A 24,779-nucleotide genomic window follows, 5' to 3' on the forward strand; every position below is an offset into this window, starting at 1 on the left:
TGTTCTGCAGGGTTTCACCTATTCCAGACTGATCTTTGAAAAGTCAGAGCAAGAAAAGGACCTTTGGTGAGAATGGCATAGACTGGCAGAACCTGATCTCTCACCATTATCTATATAAGTACAGGGCATTTGGAACATTCCATGAAACAGCAACAGAAACAATTCATAAAGATTTATGAGACTCTTCCAACTCACTGACTACTCTCGAACCAAATGACTGCTGCTTTTATAATGTCCTGTAGAGGTCTCAGTGAATATGTGAACAATGTGACAAGAGTCAAGAAAAGATTTGGATGTTTCTAATACAGTGATTTTCATCCAGGGCTGATTTTCTACCCTAACCTCCACTTTTTGGCAATGCCTTATTTTCAGTTGTTACAACTGAGAGGGTATTTGGGGCATCAAGAATAGAAAGCAGTCATGCTCAACACCTACAGTGTATAGAGTTATCCCAATAAGAATTATCTGACCCAAAATGTCAAAAGTGACAAGGTTGAGAAAGCCTGTTTAGTTGACTAAGAAAAAACATTTTTTAAAAACAAGAGTTCTTGCTTGTCCAGAAGAGCCTGAAAATACTTCCAGTGTGTTTGCAGTTCTTAAAAGATGAAGAACTTAAGATTAGAACTGTTTTGGTGGGAACCTAGTCAGCCCTGTTAGCAGCAATGGTCAGTTCTTTCAAGACAGCTGTTCTCCAGGAAACAAAACTGCCAACTAGCACTTACTATCGTGGACACTGCACATCACAACAAATGGCTAGGCAGTAGTCTCATGATCTCTTAGCACTTTGGGGGAGAAAACAGAAAATAGAACTCCTTGTAATTTAGGGACCCAAGGTCACTTTGAATATACAACTGACACACAGCAGGAGCTTCTTAGAAGGAGGCTATGGTACGGATGCTCCCAAGCTGTCAGACACAGCTCACTATCTAGAATACAAACTCCAGAAGAAATGAATTCTCACTCCTTAAAATAAGCCCAACAGGCTTTCCCCCTCAGAAATGTGCAGGCAAAGGCCATGACATTTGATCAGTGTTCACAAACCCTGATTTAAACATTTGTAAACTTACCTCTTCTGTTCTATTTGAACACAACAGGAATCCCAATTTTAGCTCAGGTCTATTTCTAATAGTCAGAAAAGTTAACACTTCTCTGTGTTAACATGTTTCTGTGATAACACACAGCATGTTTTGCAAAGTTCCTGTAGTGCAGTGGTTGAGTGTGACCCAGACAAGTCAGGAGAATCAATGCCTTGGGAAAGCAGTTGATATGCAAAGTAGAATAGGCCCCACCCAAACCTACTGCACTGGAATCCCCGAGGGTGGGGATGCTGGGGGTGCCTCTCACATGCCCTCTGGGCTTCTGTTCCTGATGGGTGCTGACCCCTGTGCAGCACATTTAACTGCTAGCTGGTGTCAGCCCTATTGGAGCACTGACCTCCAGGATATGGAGTTGCTCTGCCAGGGGAGTTACATTCTTCCCCCTGGAAGACCTGACGGTGACAACTTGCCTAAGTCTGCCCAACAGTTCATATGCTAGGGTTGTAGGAATGAAGCTAGGTTGTAGGGGACACCACGATTTTCCTATGGCCTTCCCCGACTCCATCTCCTCCTTTCCTGTCCTTCTCTGGGGAGCACACCCTCAATCAATTGCACAAGAATCTGTCTCGGCTCTGTTCCTTGGGAATCCAGGTCACAACAGTTACTTTCACAATCCAAAAATGTACTATTACCAGAACACCCTTGTCCACGATGGTGGCAAAGATCTCACCCAGGGCAATTTGAAAACTAGTGTGTTCATAGCTAAGCTCTGACAAAACAGTGTTCAGAGGATGTGGGTGACACAGGACACCGCCAGCTGGGTTGCTGTGGCTTCACTTCTGAGATGGTGTAGTGGAAAGAGACAAATGGGTTCAAATCCTGGCACCATCATTTGCTAGTTGTGTGAATTTGGGCAAGAAACCTTATGCTTTCTTACCACAAAGCAGAGGTGACAGACTGAAGTGAGGCAGTATGTACATGCAGCGCCTAAGGTGTTTGTCCTAACAGGTGAGTTCTAGAACTCCCCTCACAGGACTCCTGAGAGAGCCGCAAGATCATCCAGGTACAGTCTGTCACACGGCACACCCAGTGAACGTGAGGTGCCACCCCAGGGGACAGGCATGACTGCTCAGGCCTCTCCCTGCCACTCGCCAGGGGATTTTGACTCATTTGGAAACTCCCTTAAAGAGTTCACTGCCTCTCACCATTCTAATGACGGTAATTTATTTGCTGTCAAATTCTTATCTATGAGAACTAGATTTTACAAGTAAGCGCACATATATTGTAATTCTCTGTGAATTTTCATTTTCATGGAAAGCAAAGATACCTACAGCCAGAAGAGGCTTAAAGGATTTAGTCTTCCTTTGAGACTTGCTTGCACGCTCAAGCTCAGTTGTTGGGGTCCCAGCCCGGGCCCTGCTTTTGCATGGAAGTGTCAGAACTCACAAAACGAAGCACTCACTGCAGGGGAAGTGCTCACTCACAAGCTGCACTGCCTTGTGTTTTTGAGATGCCTGGGCCAAGAAAAGATGTTTCTTGACAGTTTGAGGCAGTTCTATTATGAAATATTATTTTAATGATTTATAATTAGCCAATGAAGAGTAAAAAAAAAATATGCATGAATATGTATCTTTTTGTTATCAGTTAATAAATTGTTAGCCCTGAGAACTAAATCCTATCTGTTCCTAAGTGGAAAAAAAAGGAGGGAAATGAAGTTCTGATGGCCAGCCTGGCACATGATTAGGAAGGTTAGAAAGGTCAAATGTGCCCCCCACAGCCTGGTTAGGCAGCGGTTTGTGTAAGCAGCAGGCTAGGATGTACCTGGTGACCTCTCTGCCACCCAGCTGTGGACAAACTCAATCCTGTGAGCTGTACCCTGACACCCAGGATGTGGAAGCCCAAGAGGCTGAGATTCCCCCCTACAGGTTCCTGTCCTTTTTGGGGAGGGGGGGAGGCTGCAGGGGAAAGTGACTAGGAGACAGTCTGAGAGCCCTGAGCACTAAGAAAAGAAGATGTTACAAGACCATATATTTTCTATTTTTATAACATTTTATATAACTCATAAAACAGTGCTTGTATAAAAATTCACACAAAGTTGCTAGAGAGCATACAATTTCCAAAAATGTCCTGGGTTTTTGTTACATTCAGTTTTCTAAGGATGCACTCAAAACCAATGGTAAAACACAGACATTATGCGATATTTTCATTATCTTTGGTAAAACTATTCTCATTATTTTGTCTCCTCACAGTATTAACTCTGATATCCACTTTGTGCAGGTCTGCTATCACTAGGATGTCAGAAAAACATTAAGGCTGGATCTACAAGAGGCGAGTGTTTCCAAATGGCATAAAACAGCCCCTGGCTCTCACCCCCCCCCTCCCCCCACTCCATACTGTCTAGCTACAGTCAGGCAGGGCAAGAGCTCAGAGACCTCAACTAGGGGTCCCGAGTCTGCCTCTCAGTCAGGCAAGAAACAGATATTTGGTGGGGAAGGTGAAAACTGAAGCCCGAACGGCCAAGCTGTGACATGGTCAGGCCAGCTACTCTTAGCAGACAGCTAACCATTCCCACTAAATAGATCCTGTTGGTTGGCTGATGGCTGCTGTTAATCTGGGCCCCCTCCCCTGAAACTTGAAAGAAAAAGGCAGGTTGGGGCCAACAGTGAAGGGGAGGGCACATCGCCCATGACATGAGACACAGTCTGGTACCTGTGAAATGTTTGCTGTCATGTGGACACAGCCAAAAGTGAACCAAAACAGGGTGAGAACTTAGTACATTCATGTCTATCTTCATACATTCTTTGAAAACTTACTAACAGAAAACGAGGGACACTACCACCTATTGTGACTTGCTATTTTTCTTAACGTCAGAATGTGTGCTAAATCTTTAGTCCTCCAGATGGGGGCTGGGGGGGGGGGAGTGGAAGTCCCAAAACCAAACAAGTGAAAACCAAAAAATTTAGATGGGTTTGCCCACAGACTTTATAGAAAACATTAAATTTAGGGGGGAAAAGGGTATTTTGTACTTCTATTGCTTCGTGTAAAAAAACTGCCCCATGCCCACCTGTATGGCGGGGAACTGAGGACACCACACAGACGCAGGACCTGCAGGCGTTTCCTGATGGCACAATACAGAGGGGCAGGAAACAGCTCCCAGAGTATGTCCACCTCTCTTCACAGAAAAGGAGTTTAAAATCTGGGGGGGAAGAAACCCTACCCAGGGAAAGTATTGAGGAAACCCCCAAACTAGTTCCCCAAAACTGAACATGCTTGAGATTATAAAGAAGCATTTTTCATTCCTAGAACCTGTTGATTCCGCTAAGGTGAGTAGAGAGGATTTTTTATTAACAACAAATGATTGTGCTTCTGAAACTGCTGGGCCACATTCCACCCTCTAGAAGCAGGGCAATTATTCACATGGCTTGGAATCCTCTTGGATATGTCCTAGAGGCCAGAACACATTCCGGGGCCCCAGCTCCAAGGACACGGTGAGAGTGCCAGCGCCGTCTTTGGACAGGGTGTCTGCGCGCACACCGGCGCACGTGGGGAAGAGACTAAGGCATTGAGAAAGCCCCAGCGAGGGGAAAGCAAATCTCCTGGCTGCTCCAGACCCTTCTTTCAGGCACAAAGAGGCTGAACTTGTAATTCATGTAGGTCCCCTTCACCTCATTTAAAAGGTTTTCCAGTCTGAAACGTGTATGTGCACATGTGGGAGGGTTGGGTATGTGACAGAGCCATTAAGTCCCTGTATGTTTTAAAATTTCAGTAATTTAGTTTTGCAGCTTCAACAGAAATGATCGGTAAATGACATTAAAAGCAAACTTACTGAATTCGGATCAGTAACTCCACATGGCTCAAAATCCTGTCCTACTACAAGAAAGCCCACTGTGTAAAGATCACATCATATGATCAACTAAAATTGAAGTCCTCATCAGCTGTATAAAGAAAATTCACAGATTGTTTCCATTATTTCTGCATTTCTAAGGTGGCAAAATATTAAGCCATTAGGTTATTAAATCTCTAACATTCTACAGGGTTTTGTATGTGATCACTGAATTTTCCAAGTTTCTGGTATGTATTCAGAGTGGGCTAGACCACTTCCTTCTCCCTCTTAGGCATTTGGACGGCAATGCCAGGTTGGAAAATATCATGTTTTTAAGGACTTTACCTGTTGGGGAGATCTTGGTCTGGACTCCTGGAGCGCATGCCACCGGCCTGGAGCACTTTGACCTTCTCAACCAGTAGGAAGAGATGTTTCACCCTGAGGCGGTGCCACCGGGCAGAGGCAGGACAGCAGGACTTCTAGGGGATGGAGGGGAAAGCTCTGAGTGGATGTGGAATGGGCCTCATTTGAGATGACCTGTGTCCTTCCAATGCCAGGTATTCCCAAAAGGGCCTGAGGCCTGGGCCTGCCCTGAGGAATCAGGATGTGCCACTACACGGAGGAGCTAACACTGAGGTGTGGTGAAGTCACCGTACAGCTCCCGGAACTGGGTTCTGTACAAATACACCACATGGAAAGTAAACAGCCCAAAGGGGCCCATCCTTGAATGAGAAGCCACATATAGCTTTTACAAGGAAATGTGTTCACCCCTTCAACCAGCATCCTCATGAGGAGGGGGAGGGGACAGTGGAAGGACACAGCTCAAATGAAGACACTGTGAACGTGTTTCCACGTCTATCTACATTCATATCATCATCATCATCATCATCATCATCATCATCATCATCATCCAGTGTTCTTGTCTACAGCGTGAGCACAACGTTCTATGAAGTGCCAACAGCAAACAGGCCGGTCACATCAACCCTGGTGGAAGGGAGACTGTGACCATGTTCAGAAAGACTATCACCATGTTATTCCGGCCCCTTACTGTCAGCCAAGGGGCATCCTGACTTCTAAAATCAGATGTAAAAGACAAGGCCAGTGAGAAGGTCTCTATGTCACCTGAAGCTATTATTAGCCTCCATGCATGAACATGGCAATTCTAAAAATTTCATAAACCTGAAACCATCTTTTAAAAATATCCAAGCAACTGAAATCATCTTACAGTACTCATCTCAAATATTTGAGTTCTTCTAAAATGGCCCCCAACGAGCCCAGTGATTTTTTTTAAAAAGGGGTTTCTTTTTAATTAAAAAAAAAAAAATTGATGAAAATGGAAGATGTAAAATGTGGTAAGAGGAACAAGAGTTGCTGAATTTGCATTTCAAATTATTAAGGGAGGGGGGGCCCACACAGCCAAGGAGAGAGATCCCCTACTCCCGAGACCTCTGCTTTCAACAAACTCTGGCTGCACGGCCAGAGCACACAGGACAAAAGTCTAAGTACAAGAGACCAACGCAAGGCTCTTTCTGTGGACGGAGGGTGCTTGCTGTGCAAATGTAGTAAGCCACTCCCCACTGACATAAGGTGCGAGTCTGTGGAGAACCTGAGGGCGCTGCGACGGAACCTCAGTCCCAGGGTGCCCGTCACTTTTCCACTTTCTTGGCTTTCTTCAAGATGTCGCATTTTTTCCTGTTGGGGCGGCGGCACCGTTCGTCAATGCTGGGGATGCATTCGTAGTGCCACACCTCCTCCATCTTCTCCACCGGGTACACAGCTTCCACGTAGTGGCGGATGAGCCTCAGCCGCGTGGGGTCCAGCTGCTTCTTGTTGCAGGCCCCAGAATGGTTGTACTGCAGCCGGAGGTTCTCGGCCGTGAAGAGTTCGGGGAAGAGCCGGACGAGGAGCCTGGCGGCGAAGTTGCCCACCGAGAGGCTCTGCTGCACGATCTCGCGCACCTCCTTGTCTGAGAGCAGGTAGGGGGAAGGCACCGGGAAGTCGGGCGAGGGGACCACCAGCTCGTCCAAGGGGATCTTGCAGAAGTCCTTACTGCTTCTTTCCGGGGGCAGCGGGGGCCCCTCGAATTCCTCTCGGAACCTCTCGGGGTTGACTGCATAGCTTGCCGCGTCTCTGCACTCGGGGCCCGGCGCGTGCACTTTGCGCTGCTGCTGGTAGGAGCGCCTCTGCTCCGTGTCCCGGCGCCGGCAGCGCTCGTCCAGTTTGCCCACGAACTCCAGCGTCCAGACGCGGTCGTTTTTGGCCCGGGGGTAGAGCAGCTGCACGTAGTGGCGAATGAGCTTGATGCGGCACGGGTCCAGCTGCTTCTTGCCCAGGGAGCCGCTGCAGTTGTACTGTTTGCGCAGGTTCTCGTGGGTGAAGAGCTCGGGGAAGAGGTGCACCAGCAGGCGTGAGGCGAAGTTGCCGATGGAGAGACTGCTCTCGTAGATGCTGCGCAGCTGCTCCTTGGTGAGCAGGCAGTCTGCGCCCGGCACCTCGAAGTCGGGCTGCGGGATGTCCAGCTTGTCGAAGTCTATGGGCACCAGCCAGATCTTCTTGGAGCGCCGGCCCGGCCGTTCACCCTCGAAACTGTCTTCCACCTTGACCACGGAAATGTCGTCGGGCAGGCTGGAGGAGTCATAGCAGTCGTCCCGCGGGGGCTCGCCCTCGCTGCCCCCGTCCAGGCCCAGGCCCTCGAGCTCGTCGTTGATGCGCTGGGCGCACTGCTGCAGCCAGGCCGCCTCCTCCTGCATGTCCGGGAAGTAGATCTCCGTGTAGTTGCGGATGATCTGCAGCCGCTGCGGGTCCAGCTCCTGCTTGCCGCCGTCCCCGTAGCAGCTGTACTGCTCCCCCAGCTTCCGGTGATTGAAGAGCTCGGGGAAGAGCCGGCGGAGAAGGAAGACCGCGAACTCGCCGGGCGACGAGGCTTCATCCAGGAACTCGGTGAGGTCCTGGGTGTCCACAACATGGTCTGAGGTGATGGTGCTGCTCCGGTCCAGAGACAGGGCCTCCTCCTGGTCCTTGTTATCCAGGAAGTGGCCAGGGTCCACCTGCTCAGCCTCAAAGAAGGTGGCAACTTGGCCCCCAGGCTGGCTGTCCTCCATTTCCCGCTGGGCCCAGAAGCGGCTGAAGAAGTCGTTCAGCTGCGGCAAGCACTCCGCCTGCCACACGGCCGTGTCCTTCACTGAGGGGTAGTAGACCTCCACATAGTTGCGGATGAGCTGCAGGTGCAGCGACTCCAGCTTCCGCTTGGCTGCAAAGCCGCAGGCACTGCAGCCCCGGGAGAAGTCCACATCACTGAAGAGCTCGGGAAAGAGCTGCACCAGCAGGCGGCAGGCCAGGTCACCCCCAGACAGGCTCTGGTCCACGATCTGCTTGAGCTCTGCAGCCGTGAGCTGGTACTCTGGGGGTGGCTGGAACTTGGCCACCATCTCTGTGGGGCTAACCTGCTTCTTGATGCGACTCACCTCCAGGGAGAGCAGGTCCACCTTGCTGTGCAGCTGGGACATGTTGGAGGAGAGTGTGTTGAGCATGTAGAACATCTTCTGGATCAGAAAGTAGATGTTGGGATCCCCATCAGTGGCCGCTGCGGCACTGCCACAGTCCCGTTTCTGCGGCTCGTTCAGCAGCCGCAGGGGTGAGGGGCTGTTGCTGGGGTTTGCCTTCTCAAAGAGCTCGTATGTGTTGAGCACATCCCCTGCGGAAAGGTTCTTCTTCTCCATGATTTTGTGTGAGATGCCATACAGAGGCTTCTTGTAGGACGGGATGGTCACATCATTGCAAGGCTCCTCCTCACTTGGCCACACAGGGCCCAAGATCTTCACCCTGACGGCCTGTTCTCCGTTGCCCTGGCAAGGAGAGCTATTCTCCCGGTTCCTCATGCCTGCTAGGAGTGCCTGGAAAACAAAAAATGTGTCAGATGGGTATTCAGATCTACTGCACTAGTCATAATGCACTTGTCTCACACACACAGGAGGGCAGGCTCGAGTGTGTGAGCAACAGGGTCACCGTCTATCCAGGAACACAACATGAATACAAATCAGCAGCACAGCACGCCCACACCAAACCTGTTCACTCCTCCTACTTTGTGAGAGAGGTTCAAATCACTCTTTGAATTCCTCCGGGACACCAGTCCTGGACTTCTGCCCATGGGGCCCAACAAGACAGAGCAGACTTTGGCAAGGCCAGGCCAGAATTCTGCTAGAGATGGAGATAGCTCTTGTGACAGTTCGATTATGTGCGGGCCACCTCACTGACGCAGGTCCCAGTCTGCTCCCAGGTGGAAACAATGATTCATCCCACCACAGTTCCAAAAGGCAATGGCCTATCCTGCTGTCTCCAGGGTCTAAGGAAGCAGTCCCAGGATTAGTGGTTCAGGAGTAGAACTCCTTGTCTGCCAGAGTCTAAGGAAGCAGGTGTGTCCACCTGGGACAGCTCCCTGAGATACACAGAAGTCCTGGGCATAGAGGAACAAAGCCCAGAGAAAAGCAGTATGCCACCTTTGCAACTACTATCTGGATTCACATCTTTTACTGGCTTGGAGAAGCGCCAGCACAGAACTTCCTAGAACCCAGGCAACTGTGGGTTCTATGAACTGATGGGGTTCCGGGGCTCCTGGGTTCCTAGGTGTCAGCCTCCTTGCTGGTTCAGCACGTTTTCTCATCCAGAATTCCATAGTGTTAAGTTCCACTGTCCTCCAGGACCCACCACAGGTAGTGAAATAACGTCTCTCCTACACATCTAGGAGAGTGCTGCTGTGCACCACAACGCTGCCTGGCTCAGCAGAGGCCCTATGCTGTGAGAACGCTGAGCCTCCCCAAATGACTGGGATCTCCTCGGCTTGTCCACGGATGCACACACTACACTTCCACTCTCGCTGGACTCCCAGAGCAAGCTCGAAATGCCCTTGAGGGGCCCCAAAGCTGGAGTCCACACTGCGTCATTGGACAGCAATTGTCCTGACCATTTGGGACCCCAGAGTTCTCAAGGCTTTCATCAGTGGCTTCCCCCAAAATCAGGGCCAGGTTTTCAGTGGCTTATTTACATATATGTGAACAAATGATTTTGACAAAGGTTCAAAGGCAATTCAGTGAAGAAAGGATAATCTTTTCAATGAATGATGCTGGAACAACTGGATACACATATGAAAAACTCATCCTATTTATGTATCACATACAAAAATTAGTTCAAAATGGTGGCAAACTGAGATATAAAAACTAACTCAAAATATAACATTTTTAGAAGAAAACATAAGTGAAATCCTTTATGGTCTTGGTTTAGGCAACTATTTCTTAGACACACCAGGGCCCTCTCTGGTGGCACAATGGGTTAGGACGCAGCACTGCAAGCTGGCCACAGCCGCTTCAGTGCTAGTTCAATCCCTGGCCCCGGAGGTGACCCACATGACACAGCAGACCTCTTCTGACCCACCCGCTGCTCCTCACAGCAGTGTATTTCAGCATATCTGCCTGTTCTATTCCCCAGTCTATTTCTACTGAATCCTCTTGCCACCCCTGCACCTCTGGCCTGTACCCCAGTTCTGTATGCATAAATAAATAATTCTAAAAAAAAGACAACACTATAATCACAATCCATCCATGAGAGAATAAATTGGTAAGTTGGATTTCATTAAAAGCAAACAGACAAAAAAACCTCTACTCTTCCAAAGATACAGTTAAAACAATAAAAAACAAGTTCAGAAAACACTGGTCAATCATTTATCTGATAAGTTCTTGAAGCAAGAATAGATTAATACTAAGTAAAGAGGATGTGTAGGAAATGGACCTCTCATACCCTGCTGGGTGGAGATATAAAATGGTTTAACTCCTTTGGCAAGTACTGTTTCTAAGAAAATTAGACACAGACAGACCCTATGACCCAGGTAAGTCCATTCCATGCTTATCAAGCAAAACTAAAGCACATGATCACACAATGACTTATAACAATGTTCTCAGTAGCTCCACTTGTAAGCAGTAGTTCCAAACTGGGAACCTAAATTATTATCAGTAAGTATGTACACACAGGGTTATATTCATATAGAGGAAAACCACTCAGCAACAGGAGTGACATACATGGTTCTCAAGATGAATCTCTTAAATAATTATGTTGAGTGAAAGAAACCAGACAAATAAGAGACCATATTGTATCACTCCGTTCATATACAATTACTGAAAATACAAATGTACCTATAGTGACAAGAAGCAGATGATGGTTATCAGGGTGTGGAGGGAGGATGCAAGGGGGCAGGAGGGAAATTTCGTGGCAAACTGCAGTGGACACTTTGGTTATCCTGACCATGGTGATGGTCTCACTGGTATACACATCTATGTCAAAACATGTCAAGTGGTGCACTTTAAATACGTGACATGCATTGTTTCAGTCACTAATAAAGCTGTTTTTAACAAATGTTGAATTTGACTCTAAAACTGACAGGAATATATTTTGAGTTAAGCACAGAAGCCAAATGGCAAGTAAGTGTCAAGGGAATGAGCAGGCTTGAAGCACAAAGCTTTCTTTGACAGCAAACTTTGTTCCCACTGACATATATGTGCCCCAGGCAACTTCAGGATAGACCAGAACAAAGTGCATCCTTAGGATTCTTCCACATCTTGGGGGACATGGGGTGGGCTTAGCATGGTCTAGCCCAGTGCATCTTAAACTGTAGTATATGAATGAATCACCTGGGGTCTTATTAGACTGCAGCTTCTGATTCCTACCTCTGCCATTTCTAACAAGTTCTGGGTGCTGTTCTCTGAGTAGCCCTGGCCTGGGAGACAGTGTTGGCTCTCAGAGCCAGCATCATTTGTAAGCCTTCAGTTAACCAGTGCAGGTATAAAATAGTACCCGAGCTGGTTTCCCCTATAGCTACAAAAATGAAGGGAAGAGAGACAAGTTCAAGATGCTAGATGTGTAGTGGTAGGTAAGAAATGTGGTGCTGGGAAAGGTAGGCCCAAGGGGGAAACAGCCCAGGAGGCCAATTAACACATAAAACTTTGATTCCTCTGAACTTCAAAGTTCTATTTCATTTAAATTCATAAATGACTTCCTAGAACCTCTCTTTTAGATAACAGAATAATCTGATTCATGTTTGAGAAAGGTTATTTTCTTCTCTTCCATCTCTGCTGATAACAACCACTGTATAAGAAGATGCTTTACTCTTAGGAATCTTAAAGGAATTCCTGTAAGTACTTCAATCATCACACAGAATGGCTGATGGAGTCTTCAGTTTGCATAAGCTGATGAAAAGGGTCAGAGGCACCTGGCACTCTTCTACCCACCCAGTCACACACGATGCTCCTGAGAACAGAGGGCCATGGCATGCTAGGGGTGGGGGCCTGACACCTGCCCTGCTCCCCATTGAGCTCCAACCACCCTCCTCATACTGTGTGATCGTTACGGGACAGGGGCAAATCATTCCCGAGTCTATCTCTTGTCCTGCTCTCAGGAACTAAGACTGCACTGAAGTGAGCTTATTGGTTGAAGAAGGTTTGGGAAAAAAGTGCTGAAGGGGTCTCCCTGGTGCTGAAAGGGTCTCCCTTGGTGCTTGGGGCTAAGCACAACTCTGTGAAGCTCTCTGCAGCCACAACGACATGAATTCAATGCCCCATCAGGGAGCTGACCCACATGGCCTGGCAGACCTTTCCTGTGTCCCCACTGCTCCCCTCAGGAGTGTATTTCTGTTGATCTGTCTGTTCTGCTCCCCCTCTGTCTCCGGTGAATCCTCTCACCAACTCTCCCCTGTCCTCCAGAACCTCTGCCCTGTACCCCAATTTTTATATACATAAAGAAATAAATCTTTAACAATAAAGTGCAGAGAACAGATACCAAAAAGTACAATAAAGTATGTAGAGAGGTACCAGATGAGGTATCACCTGAGTTAATTTGAGAGGCTCCATAAAAATTAGAGAGTTACCTCTAGTCCATAGGAATATGTATGGGAAACAGAGTTCAATCAAAGCTTGCCAACCTAACCACTTGTGTGAATGATAAAGGGGTGCAAGGTTCTCCCCCACTTTTATACACATGCTGAGAGAAGCTGTTCTGACAGACTGCCAGCTTCACGAACAACATGATGTCAGGAGGGGTGAAGCTCAACAACTGTTGGGGTGCATCCTCAGGCAACTCATGTGACTTCTTATGCCTCAATTTCCTGTGTGTGACTTAGATAAAGCACTAAATTAGGGTTTGAATCATAGAAAATGCTTAATAAGTATTATTTAAATATGATTATTATACAACACTGTTTCCAAGCCAGAGCACAGGTAATACTGTGGGCCTTTTATTAAACTAGTTATAATAATTACTTTCTTTCTTCCTTTTTTTTTAAGATTTATTTACTTATGCATATAGAACTAGGGTACAGGCCAGAGGTACAGGCAGGTGAGAGGATTCACCAGAGACAGAATGGGGAGCAGAACAGGCCGACTGACTAAAATACACTCCTAAGGGAAGCAGTGGGCGGGTCAGGAGAGGTTTGCTGCACCATGTGGGACAGCTCCCTAGGCAGGGACCGAACTCATGCTGAAGTGGCTGCGGAGAGCTTCACAATGCTGTGCTTTAACTTTTGCACCACCAGGGAGGGTCCTAATGACTACTTTCATCGAGGAAATAAGAAGGACAGGTACTTCTTAGAGGTCTGTTTGCCCTAAATGCTGGGGTCAGGGGAGAAGTTCAGGGTAACTATGCCAGAAATAGGCTTTAAACCCATTACAGTTCTTTTGTTACTGGGCAGAAAGCAGAGAATAAGAAAGGGAGGGCTGGGAAGTAGCAGGAACTATGCATCCATCAGAAACTTGGAACAAGCAAGGCGGGAAGAATTTACACTCTGCCCCAATGCAGAGGCAGGGCACTAGCAAATGATGACAGAGACTAATGGGTCATGACATGCATGAGAAGAGAAAAAAGAGAAGGTGGAATTAAGAGGGGAAAGAGAGACAGAGAAAAGAAAAAAGGAACTAGAAAATATCAGGGTGCGATGTGCACAGTAAATTTGGTCAGTTTAGTTTTGTTTTTGTTCTTCTGCACCTATCTTCGTACAAGCCCATAAATGTGAACTGTATTTATCTGTGAAGTGGTTTTTAACTGTTGAAAAGGATTGCCCTAGCAACTCAAAGTGTCTTACTTACTAATTCTTAGACTATAAATTGGGTTTTCAGCCATTTACAGCTAACTTCTATTACCCCAAAATAATTTTGGAGTTTCCACGGCTCATGAGATTACCATGATTTCCTAATATAAAGAAGTTTGAGTTTATAATGCTTATCATTAAAGCACAGCACTAAGAAGTTAAAGCCACTTCAGCATGAGTTCGATCCCTGCCCGCCCCAGAGGTGACCCACATGGTGCGGCAGACCTCTCCTGACCTGCCCGCTGCTCCCCTCAGCAGTGTACTTTGTCGATCTGCCTGTTCTGCTCCCCACCCTATCTCTGATGAATCCTCTCACCCCCACACCTCTGGCCTATACCCCAGTTCTGTATGTATAAATAAATCTTTTAAAAAAAATTCTATTTTAGGAGTGATTTCAGAAAAAGGGTTTGCTTTATAACAAGTGGTCCCACTAGTACATTTAAATAAGATTCCCTACAGAGAGACCACCAGAAACTCATCTGGCCTGCAGTAAGAGGAAATGTTCTAAAGGCACATCCGTCCCGGTTAAGACGCAGGGAAGATGGTAAGCACAGGGAATGCTTCTGGGTGAACGGTCTGCACACTAACAAGCAGGAGCTGCCAAGTCCCCCACCTTTCTATCGTAGGCAGCAGGCTAGAGTACACCAGAACTGGAACCCCTTCTATGACTCTCAATATCCAGCCTCATTAATAAAAATACTTCAGTTTCTACAAAGCATGTGAAAAACATCGCCATCAACAGAAACAGTTTTGGCCTATTTGCTTGTATGAAATTTAAATTAAGAGTCCCAGTAGAGGGCAACATTCCTCATTCCTGGAGGCGATAGGGTCCTACAGTCCAACACAAGGCATAAAACAGACACGAAAGAGAAGGTTCTAAGATATCCCCGCCCTGGTGTCCTGTCAACTGGGTGCTTCAATTAATTCCACAAATGCTACCAAGACAGCGATGAGCTGGCTGCATATGCTGCTGCTGATAAAATCTCTGCTCAGCTGTCTAGGAGTATCATGAAATCTTTAAATCTGTTCTACTTGGCACTGGATGTCTGGCTGACACCATTCCCAACTCTCTGAGGTTCATCTCCCAACCATATGGGAACTCTGCTGCCCAGCTCAGGCTCTGCAATGCCAGCCTCCCCGTGGGCTGGATCGGGCACTTCATGCCACCACTGGCATCTTTAGACTCAGGAGAGATATCCAGTGCTTTCGGCTGAAGAATTTGCATAGAAAGAACCTGGGTTATAACTGGGGTAACCAGACCATTTAGAGGAGATTCCATGTGTAACCCAGTGAAATCCAAAGGATTGGGTGATTATGGAGATGTTCGAAGCATAAGGCATCTTCAGATGCTGAATCCAAGAGCAGTTGCTAAATTCAGTTGAACAAATGATGAGTAGCCAAGTGGTGTCAGCAAATTGGAATACCAAAGAAGTGGTGTTATCTTTAGAAGGGTAGGGAGTCAAGAATCAATGTGGCATCATGTCCCCAGGGAGTATTACCGCCCAACCCACCCCTTCCAAATAATGGAAGAGGGATGATATACACCATGTTCATTTTCAACACACTTTTTGTCTTCATCATCATCATCATCCACATTAAGTGACCAGATGTGGTTGGCATTAAAGTATGGAAGAGCTCTCTACCACAGAGAAACAAATACTGCTGAGCATTCAACATCTGGCAGGCACTGTGTGAGACCCTGGGACACAAGCCAAATGCCATCTCTGCCCCTGTGGCTCTGACCCAGGCCATCTTACACTGCTGGCAGTGCAGGGAGGATGAAGATGCCGAGACGCCTGAAGAAACAGGAGCCTGCGGTGATGAAGGGGAAAAGGCCAGAAGGGGTGACATAGTGTCAGGGTTGGGCATCCTCAAAGACACAGCATCTTACAAATAAATATCAGCCTTTAGCGTGACCAGCACGGTGGTGAAGTGCAATTCTGAAGTGGGCAGGCCTGGAAATGCTAACTTCCCCGAGCGTCATTAAAATGGGAATGGACACAGTACCTACCTGCTTATTGTGGTGATTTTTTTTTCAGTTATTTATTTACTCATATAAGAAGTGAGGTACAAGCCAGGGGTGTGGGGTTTGGGGTGAGAGGATTCACCAGAGTGGGGAGCAGAACAGGCAGACTGACTGCAATACACTGCTGAAGGGAGCAGTGGGCAAGACAGGAGAGGTCTGCCACAGCATGCGGGTCACCTCCCTGGCTGGGATCAAACTCACGCTGCAGTGGCTGCAGAGAACCTCACAGTGCTGTGCTCCAACCCACTGTGCAACCTGGGAGGGCCCTACTTTGGGGATTGTTATTGGGGCACCCAGTGTCCCAGAAACTGACACTTGGGAAGAATTCCGGAAGTACATCTGCACTGAATGAATGAAAGGGCGTTTCTGTTCCACTGATAAAAAATAAACCATGATGACATTCTGGGATTAAAAAGAAACAAAACCCAGGAAAACAAAGCTAACGTCTGCCTGGCACACAGTTCTTCAATATCATCCCCACTTCGTGAGCACAAAGATGATTACCAATAAAAATGTTGGCTACTTGCCTCTCACATCTGCTGAATTTGGCTATGAAGCCTATTCCAGTGAGGGCACCAAATAAGTCTTTATACAGCTTTTTGTGAGATATTTTTGGAGGAAGGTTTTATTTTTTCTTCTAAGCACTGCACTAAATGTTACTCATAAGCAAGTCCCAGCACTGATATAAGTTTGAGTGTGATGCACACCTCTAGAAACAGGCCTGCTACTCAATCTGCCTACCTCCCCTGTCCTTGGGGTTGGGCAGAGAAGTAGGAAAGTGGTCTGTGTACTGACTTGGATGGTGTTCAGAATTGAGGATGCTCAGGCCTGGGGCTCCCAATCGCCTCAGCAATTCTGTGCCAGTTTCATTCTTATAAATATGGAGGCAGGCAGTGGAGTACTGACCACAGGGAGTGACATGAAGGGCAGGGTACCAGATAAACACTCTTCAAGGCTGCTGGGGCAGGTCCTGCATCCAGCTCCTTACTTGAGTTATTGATTCACACAAGAAACCAATGAGGTGATTGTTATCTGTCACCACCATCTGAGAGGTGACGTAATTGGCCAAAAGTTCCATAATGAGCCCCCTCTTACTGACTCCAGTCTCCCTGCTCATGCTGGTGTTGACTGATGCTTGGGCAGGGTAGGCTCCCCTCTCCATGGGGAGCAGGGGCAGGGATATTCCTGAGCACTTCTGAGACCGCACATAGGAACAGGCTGCCCCCCCCATCCTGACACTGTATTTTATTTATTATTATTTTTTAAGATTTATTTATTTATGCATACATAACAGGGGGTACAGGCCAGAGGTGTAGGAGCAGTGGAAGGACTCACTAGGGACAGAGTAGGGAGCAGAACAGGCAGATCGACAAAGTACACTGCTGAGGGGAGCAACAGGTGAGAAAGGAGAGGTCTGCTGTGCCCTGTGGGTCACCTCCCTGGCCAGGGATGGAACTCCTGCAGTGGCTGTGGCCAGCTTCACAGTACTGTGCTTTAACCCATTGGTACCACCAGGGAGGGCCCCTGACACTGTATTTTAACTAACATGCTTGAGTTTCCTCGTCTGTCTGGTGAAATATTCATTCTCTCCTGTCTTTTTATATAGAGTAAATGAAATAATGGATTCATTAAGAGAAATAAATGAGTAGGTACTTGGTGACTCATGATACACTTCTTTTCCACTTCTTGTGGTAATCACTGGTTTATGCTCTCTGGTCCCAGTGGTCAAAGTGCCTCAGAAAGCTGCATATGAAAGGAGGAGCATAGAAAATTTGGGGGGAAATAAAGGACTATTCACTCTGAATTAGGGCCAACATCATTCTGAAAAAGAATCATATACTATAATTTCATTAAAATGATGAATTAAACGTCCCCAGGGTTCTGAGGCTACTGATTTATTGATATAAACTTCTAAAAGGGGAAAAAGGTCACTAAACTTTTAAAAGGGAATATGGTTTTGAATTCAATGATACCTTTCAAGCGCAAAACTTTCAAAAGGTTTATAAGAGCAAAAAGGTGGGGCAGGAATAGCAACTCACTTTTACACACAAAAGAAAATGAGCAAGCTAATAAAACACTCAAAATAAAATCCAAGGGGAGATGGAAGGAGGAGGGAGTCAAAAGCTCTGGCCTGTACCCAAGTTCTTGCATACATACATAAATAAATCTTATCTTAAAAAAAAAAAAAAAAAAGTGCCGCTCTGTCCTATCTATTTCTACTGGAAAGTAAGTATAGACCAATTAGAACATGTAAATCTAATACAGCAAGCCATATTAGAAATATTTAGTGCAGGGTCTCCCTGCTGGTATAGGTCAAGCTCTCACTAGTCACTGCAGCACAAGGTGGCTCCCAGGCCAGGGAGGTGACCCGCATGGCACCGCAGACCTCTCCTGACCCGCCCGCTGCTTCCCTCAGCAGTGTATTTCAGTCCTTCTGCCTGTTCTGTTCCCCTCTCTGTCTCTGGTACATTTTCTACCCCTTCAACCCTCAACACTAGCCTATACCCCAGCTCTTTTATGCATAAAAAAATAAATCTTTAAGAAAAGAAATATTTAGTGCATTTCTAGTTCCCTTTTCTCTCAACCTGCCAGAATTCCTGATAAGACCCTACATTCTGGCCACACAGGCTTGCTGCCTTGCCGATTATGGAGACTCTGCAACCATCACACAGTCTGGGGGCTGCTCGATGAGCCCTTCCACCATGAGTCTCAATGCAGTTCGAGCCCAATGCCAGAGCTCAGACTGTTTCATATAGTAAAAGACAGCTAAAACATAAATCATAAAAACCTTCCATCTCCCTTTCTGCCCCAAAGAACATGGAGAAGCTCTTTTCTCTATGATGCTGTAACAAAAAAAAATATATTGAATGCAAGTCTAGAGTGACAGCATTTGAGCCACAGCCCAGCCAACACATGGTTAAGAATACCTTCTTGCCAGGAGAGCTTGCTCTTCCCCACTGTGGTGAGTTGTTTACAAAAACAGCCCCTATGGTTGAGTGACAGCCTCTGCAAGGGGACTTTGGACTTTGTTGTTCCCACCATCAGAAGGAGGAGTGTGTTTTCCGCAGAATCTTGTTTTGCCCACATGACTGTTGCCAAAGGGACATTAGCAAGTGTGACGCCAGCAGAGGCGTGAGAAGTGTCTGCACAGGAGCATGCCCTCTCTTGCTCCCAGGAACTCTTCCACGTCACGTGAGCAGGCCTGGGCAAGCCTCCAAGAGGGTAAGAAAGTGCAGTCACCCCAGACCACCCAGTCTCAACATGTCAGGCCACATCAGAATTGCCAGCTGACCCATGGAACTGTGGACAAACACAACTGTGGTTGTTTTAAGCTACTAAGTTTTGGGTAATTTGTCACATTAGTAAAAGTAAACCAATAAATTCTATGCTCCATTTCTTGAACTCTGGCTTTATTCATGGATTGAAGGAGTATGAAGAATTGATCACAAGCAGAAATGTGAAAATTTTTCAGAAGAAAAATTTCAAGAAGTTCCTTTAGGAACTTAACATAGTGTTTTTCAAACTGTTCCACATTTTCAGAATAACTTTCAGAAATCTAACTCAAGGAAACACATACAGAATGGTCCTGAGTTTTTAGCTATGGATGACCTCTGTGGCATTATTTGTAATAATAAGAAAGTAGAAGAAACCTAGGTATCAATAATTAGGGAAAATAATAGTAAAGTGTGGTTTACAACAAAACAAAAAAGCAAATATTTACATGTTTTTCAAACAAGCTGTTCTGTTAACCACCTTTTAGCTTTCATTTGCCACAATAAGTTTCAGCAGCCAAGAATCTGCCTTTTAATCTGAAGTCATTTACCTACTGTACCAGGAATTTCTGTCACATATGAAATTTTTCCCAGAGTCACAGGTATGCAGCAAGTGACTGGTTTAGATTGCCAGAGTCTTCAGTAGTGCACTTCTGTCAATCTGCCTGTTCTGCTCCCCACTCTGTCTCCAGTGAATCCTCTCACTGCCCCCTGCCCCACTCCTCTGGCCTGTACCTCAGTTATTGTATGCACAAATAAATAAATCGTTTAAAAAATTGTCTTAAGTATGTAAAAAACTCACCTTTCCCCCCGAGCATCATAGATTTTAAAAATGTATCACTCCAGTATAACTCATGATAGTCAAAAAGTAGAAACAACCCAAATACTCCTCCACTCATGTTTCCATAAATGTGAAGGTATAAAAACCCCTCACTGAATTAAACGATTTAAGCTGCTGAATTGATATTTAAATAGGTGAATGGTATATGGATTACATTTCAATAAAACTTTGGAAAAACACCCAGAAAAATACAAAAATCTATCTATCATCCAATGTTTTATGGTGTGAAGTGTAATTAGTCCTTATTGTAATGCTACATAAACATATATATGTTACATGTATATTTTTATATATATTTTATATATATATATCCTTTTTGGAGATTTTTTTACTTATTGTAGACTAAGTCTCTCAAATCCATAAAATTTCAATTTATTTGGATCTGCCCTAACACCCACTAGAGGGTAATAAACCAACAAACCAAGAGTCCCTGGCTAATACCTCAAGGTGTTTCTGGTAAAAGGTAATGGATCTAGAAAATGTGTGCTCTTTTACACAGAAAAGAACAAAATGAAAATGCTTCTCAAAAGTGGGTTCCATGGTGTAATGGTTAGCACTCTGGAGTCTGAAATGCTTTTCAAGGTCCTTTAAAGAGTGTGCATGCATGTGCATGTAGCTGGGTTGGGAGTTTGGGGGCTGCCCTATGAGTTTAAGGTGTAATCTGCTGGTTTGTGGGGAGACCGCTGACAAGGCTTCTCAGATCAGACATCTCATCTCCTAAAATTTCCTAGAATTACTTCTCTTCCTCAGTGTTAACTGTTTTGTGTACATGTCTTGTCTCTCATCTAGACTACAAGCAACAAGAGGTAGGCAGCTCTGTCATTTCCATTTTTTCTCTCTCAAAATTTACCAAAGCTCAATATAACCAGCAGGTGATTAAGAAAATAAAGGGATAATTAAGGGATAAGAGGCATGAAGCTTTCTCCCCATTATTAAAAAAAAATGTATTGATGAGTTTCCCTAATAGGTATAAAAGATTAATTTCACAGAAATAGAAAAACAATCCTAAAATTTACGTGGAGCCAAAAGGACCTGAATAGCAAAGTAATTTATGTGACCAAAAGAGAACAAAAAAAAGGGGGTATCATATGCCCAACTTCAAAACTATATTATAAATCTATAATCATCAAGGCTATGTGCTATTAGACTAAAAATAGACATGGAGATCAATGGAATAATATGAGAACCCAGAAATAAATCCACACATAGATGGACAGTTAGCCTATGACAAAGGAACCAAGAGTATACAGTGGGAAAGTCTCTTCAGTCAAGAGAACCACATACAAAAGAATAAAACAACTGCCTTTCTGACAAGGGCAATAACATATGTAAGAATGCATATAACTCAACAACAGCAAAAAACAATTTACAAGTGAGTAGATGATCTGAATAAATACTTTTTCAAAAAAGACACACAGATGTGAAAAGGCACATGAAAAGATGTTCAAATGTAGATCAAAACCACAAATAGCTATCATCTTACCTCTGAGAAGGGCTGATATAATAAAGATAAGAAACAACACGTGTTGCCAAAGATACTGAGAGAAATGAACTCTTATACACCCTTAGTGGGAATGTAAACTGGTGCAGCCATAAGGGAAATAGTAAGGCAATTCCTAAAAAAGATAAGATTAGAAATGCCCTATTTTTTATTTAATCTAGCTATTCCACTTGCAAGTATTTAATCAAAGAATATGAAAACACTAATTAAAAAAAAATCTGCAGGCCCTTCCTGGTGGCGCAGCGGGTTAAAGCACAGCGCAAAGAAGCTAAAGCCACTTCTTCATGAGTTCGATCCCCGCCTGCCTCGGTCTGTGCGGCAGACCTCTCCTGACCCAGACTGTTCTGCTCCCCACTGCCTCTGGTGGATCCTCTCACTGCCCCTGCACCTCTGACCTGTACCCCAGGTCTGTGTGCATAAATCAATAAATCATTTTTTTAAAAAAATCCGCACGACTATGGTCATTACAACACTATCTACAATAGTCAAGATATGGAAACAACCTACAGGCCCATCAATGGACGAGTGCATAGAGAAGACGCGGTACTTGCACACAGCGGAGTATACACACCTACAAAAGAAATATGAGATTTTGCCATTTGTGGCAGACAAAGGGATAGACTCAACAGGTTAGTTATGTTTAAGGAAATAAGCCAGAGAAAGACAAATACATTATGATTTCACTCCTGTGTGGAATATAAAGGGATGAAACAAATGATCAATGAAATACATGGAACTCTTAAATTGTAAAAACAGAGTGGCTACCTGAAGGGGAAGAGGAAGCATACGGTGGTGGACATTTGGTGCACAAATACACATGTTATAATGCTGAAACCTACCAGGTTTTAAACAATCTTACTTCAATAAGTTTTTACAAAAAGATGAGTTGATTTAGGGAAAAACCTGTATACCTTCAGCTTCTACGAGTATCTATGTAACTGTACAGTGGACATGTGGTAGGCTTGTTTCTTCTGTGGAGTTAAAAAAAAAAAAGGACTCAAAAGAAATTGCACTAGGAACAATCCCCTTACCTCATAATGAATCCAAACTGGACCAGAATTTCAGTGAAACACACAAACAAACCTGAGTCAGAAATGGAACAGCTTATACAAAACCTTCTCATGCCTACGGGCTCAGCCTGTGCATAATACCCACGAGCAGAGAGACTCAGCCAGTGCAAGGGCAGCTCTGAGCCCAGGCAAACAGCAGAAGAGGAGGCTCACCTCAGGAATCAGTCGCCTCCGCTTCACGCTGGGGACCGAGTCGGCCTGGCTGTCGCTGCTCGGCTGCTTTCGCTTGCTGGAGTCATGAAGGGCAGTGAACACAGTGTCCAAAGGGTGTTTCTCAGACCTGGAGTTCACCGAGCAATCCAGGGCAGCATCTTCAGCCTCCGTCTCCACTTTCACAATGTTATTTTTTAGAACTGTAACAGAGAAGAAATAGGGCTCAGTGGGCGGCTCACAGATTAGCAGGATTCCCTGAGCAACAGGTTGCTTATGGAACACTCTGACAGTACTAAGATAATAATGTCCAGTCACAATAAAACTGGGCTTTCCAAAGCAATTTTTAATCGCACTACACTAGTGGCATACAATAAAAGTACGTTCCCAGAACATTTATTTCAAAAGTGGTAAAAGTCTTCTATATGGGGTGTAGAGGAAGAGGAGATAAAGGGAAAGAAACAAATATTTTATCTTTTAAAAAATAAGTCTGGAAAGATACATACAATATTTACAACAGTTATGTGGTTAGAGGGGGATGGGACCCAGGGACGAAAAAGATTATTTTCCATTATATTTCTTTTTATATTTTTGAACCAAATGATTGTATCAATTCATATATTTGAAAAACATTTTTAAAGGTTTTTTTTTCTTTACCTTCTTCTATATCTTCACTGAAATCAGTTGAGTTCATCTTCTGTTCCACTAAATGAAAAGACAAAGATAGTCTCGATTTATTTCTTAAATTTCTCTACCCATGAGAAATTCCTTCGCCTTCCCCACCCTGGTTCTGGTTAATAGAAGGTTAAATCGACACTGCTCTGCAACATCATGGAAAATCACATCCTCTTATTCTTGTTTGCAGTTGCTCAGAAACAGCCAGGCCTTCGGTGCACCTGCTGGGTATACTTTTCCAAGGCTTTATGTGGGCAGAGCGCATCTTAAAGCACTGATGGAGAGAGCCACTTACTGAGCGAGGGAAATGCTATTTGAGAAAATCAAAAACCCCAGTTTGGGTAATGTCCTGTTAAGTCCATGCTTTATAAACCTCACAGCCACAAAATGAAAAGGTTAGCTGAGGATGAAAGCTGTGGATCCTTAGGACTCCAGGTGGGTGAGTAAGAAATGTGCTTCCCATGTGGATAGCTTCTCCTAACAAGTGGATAGTGAGAACTTGCAATGTGGCTACTCCAAATGCAGACATGCTATACGGGTAGATAAAGGACAGAAAACACCTCAGTACTTTTTATGCTGCTTACATACTGAACTCTTCAGCTATATAGGGCCCAGTAAAATTTTAAAGTCGTTTTTACCTTTTAAAAGATGTGGCTCCTAGAAAAATTAATTACATATGTGGTTTGCATCCTATTTTTGTTGGATGGTGCTGGCTTAGTTCCTCTTTCAGAAGCAACAAGGAGAAAGAGGCACAGTGGGCTTTTTAAGCTCTCAAACTCCACAAGATCGGATCCAAAGACCTCGTTTCCCTGACATTACCCAAACTGGGGTTTTGGAGAAACTTGATTTTCTCAAAGGAATCAGGGGAGAAGTAGTAGTGGCCGGTGAGGAGGGAGACCTAGCCCCCACTGCTCCCATCAACCCAGCCAGAATGGCCCTGACACGACGTGCCCGTGCAGGTGTCCGGCGTAAGTGGGAGGCGACAGGAGAGAAGAGCACAGAGGCCCGCACTGCCGGCACCGTTGCCACAACGGCTGAACTGCCTGCAGTTGCAGAGCTCCTACTTTAAAGATCAGAGTACATGAGAACCAGGATTAGCTCTTTTGAAATGTATTTTTTTAAAAAGATTTATTTATTTATGCATACAAGAACTGCAGTGTAGGCCAGAGGTGTGGGGCAAGTGAGAGGATTCACCAGAGACTGAGTTGGGAGCAATGGACAAGACAGGAGAGGTCTCCTGCGCCATGTTGGTCACCTCCC

General features: G+C 45.4%; 1 protein-coding gene across 1 annotated transcript; it reads right to left on the reverse strand.

The window, feature by feature from the left end:
* Positions 1-6,487: 6,487 nt before the first annotated feature.
* On the reverse strand, positions 6,488-23,538 carry BEND3 (BEN domain containing 3). Its single transcript, XM_004673744.2, has 3 exons — positions 23,502-23,538; positions 22,848-23,047; positions 6,488-8,753 (listed from the first exon to the last, which is right to left on the reverse strand). The coding sequence occupies exons 1-3, from the start codon at positions 23,536-23,538 to the stop codon at positions 6,507-6,509; spliced, it is 2,484 nt and encodes an 827-aa protein (XP_004673801.1). The 3' UTR covers positions 6,488-6,506.
* Positions 23,539-24,779: the final 1,241 nt, after the last annotated feature.

Source organism: Condylura cristata, unplaced genomic scaffold (genome assembly GCF_000260355.1).
Source record: "Condylura cristata isolate star-nosed mole 26May11 unplaced genomic scaffold, ConCri1.0 scaffold00001, whole genome shotgun sequence".
Classification (NCBI taxonomy): Eukaryota; Metazoa; Chordata; class Mammalia; order Eulipotyphla; family Talpidae; genus Condylura; species Condylura cristata.

What these genes read in the sequence shown, in the direction of transcription:
- BEND3 (XM_004673744.2), bottom strand. Translation starts at nt 23,538, where the DNA reads ATGAACTCAACTGATTTCAGTGAAGATATAGAAGAAG. An exon ending in CAGTGAAGATATAGAAGAAG is followed by an intron (nt 23,048 to 23,501) that starts GTAAAGAAAAAA and finishes TCTCTGTTACAG; the next exon opens with TTCTAAAAAATAACATTGTG. An exon ending in GGAGGCGACTGATTCCTGAG is followed by an intron (nt 8,754 to 22,847) that starts GTGAGCCTCCTC and finishes TTTGTTTTCCAG; the next exon opens with GCACTCCTAGCAGGCATGAG.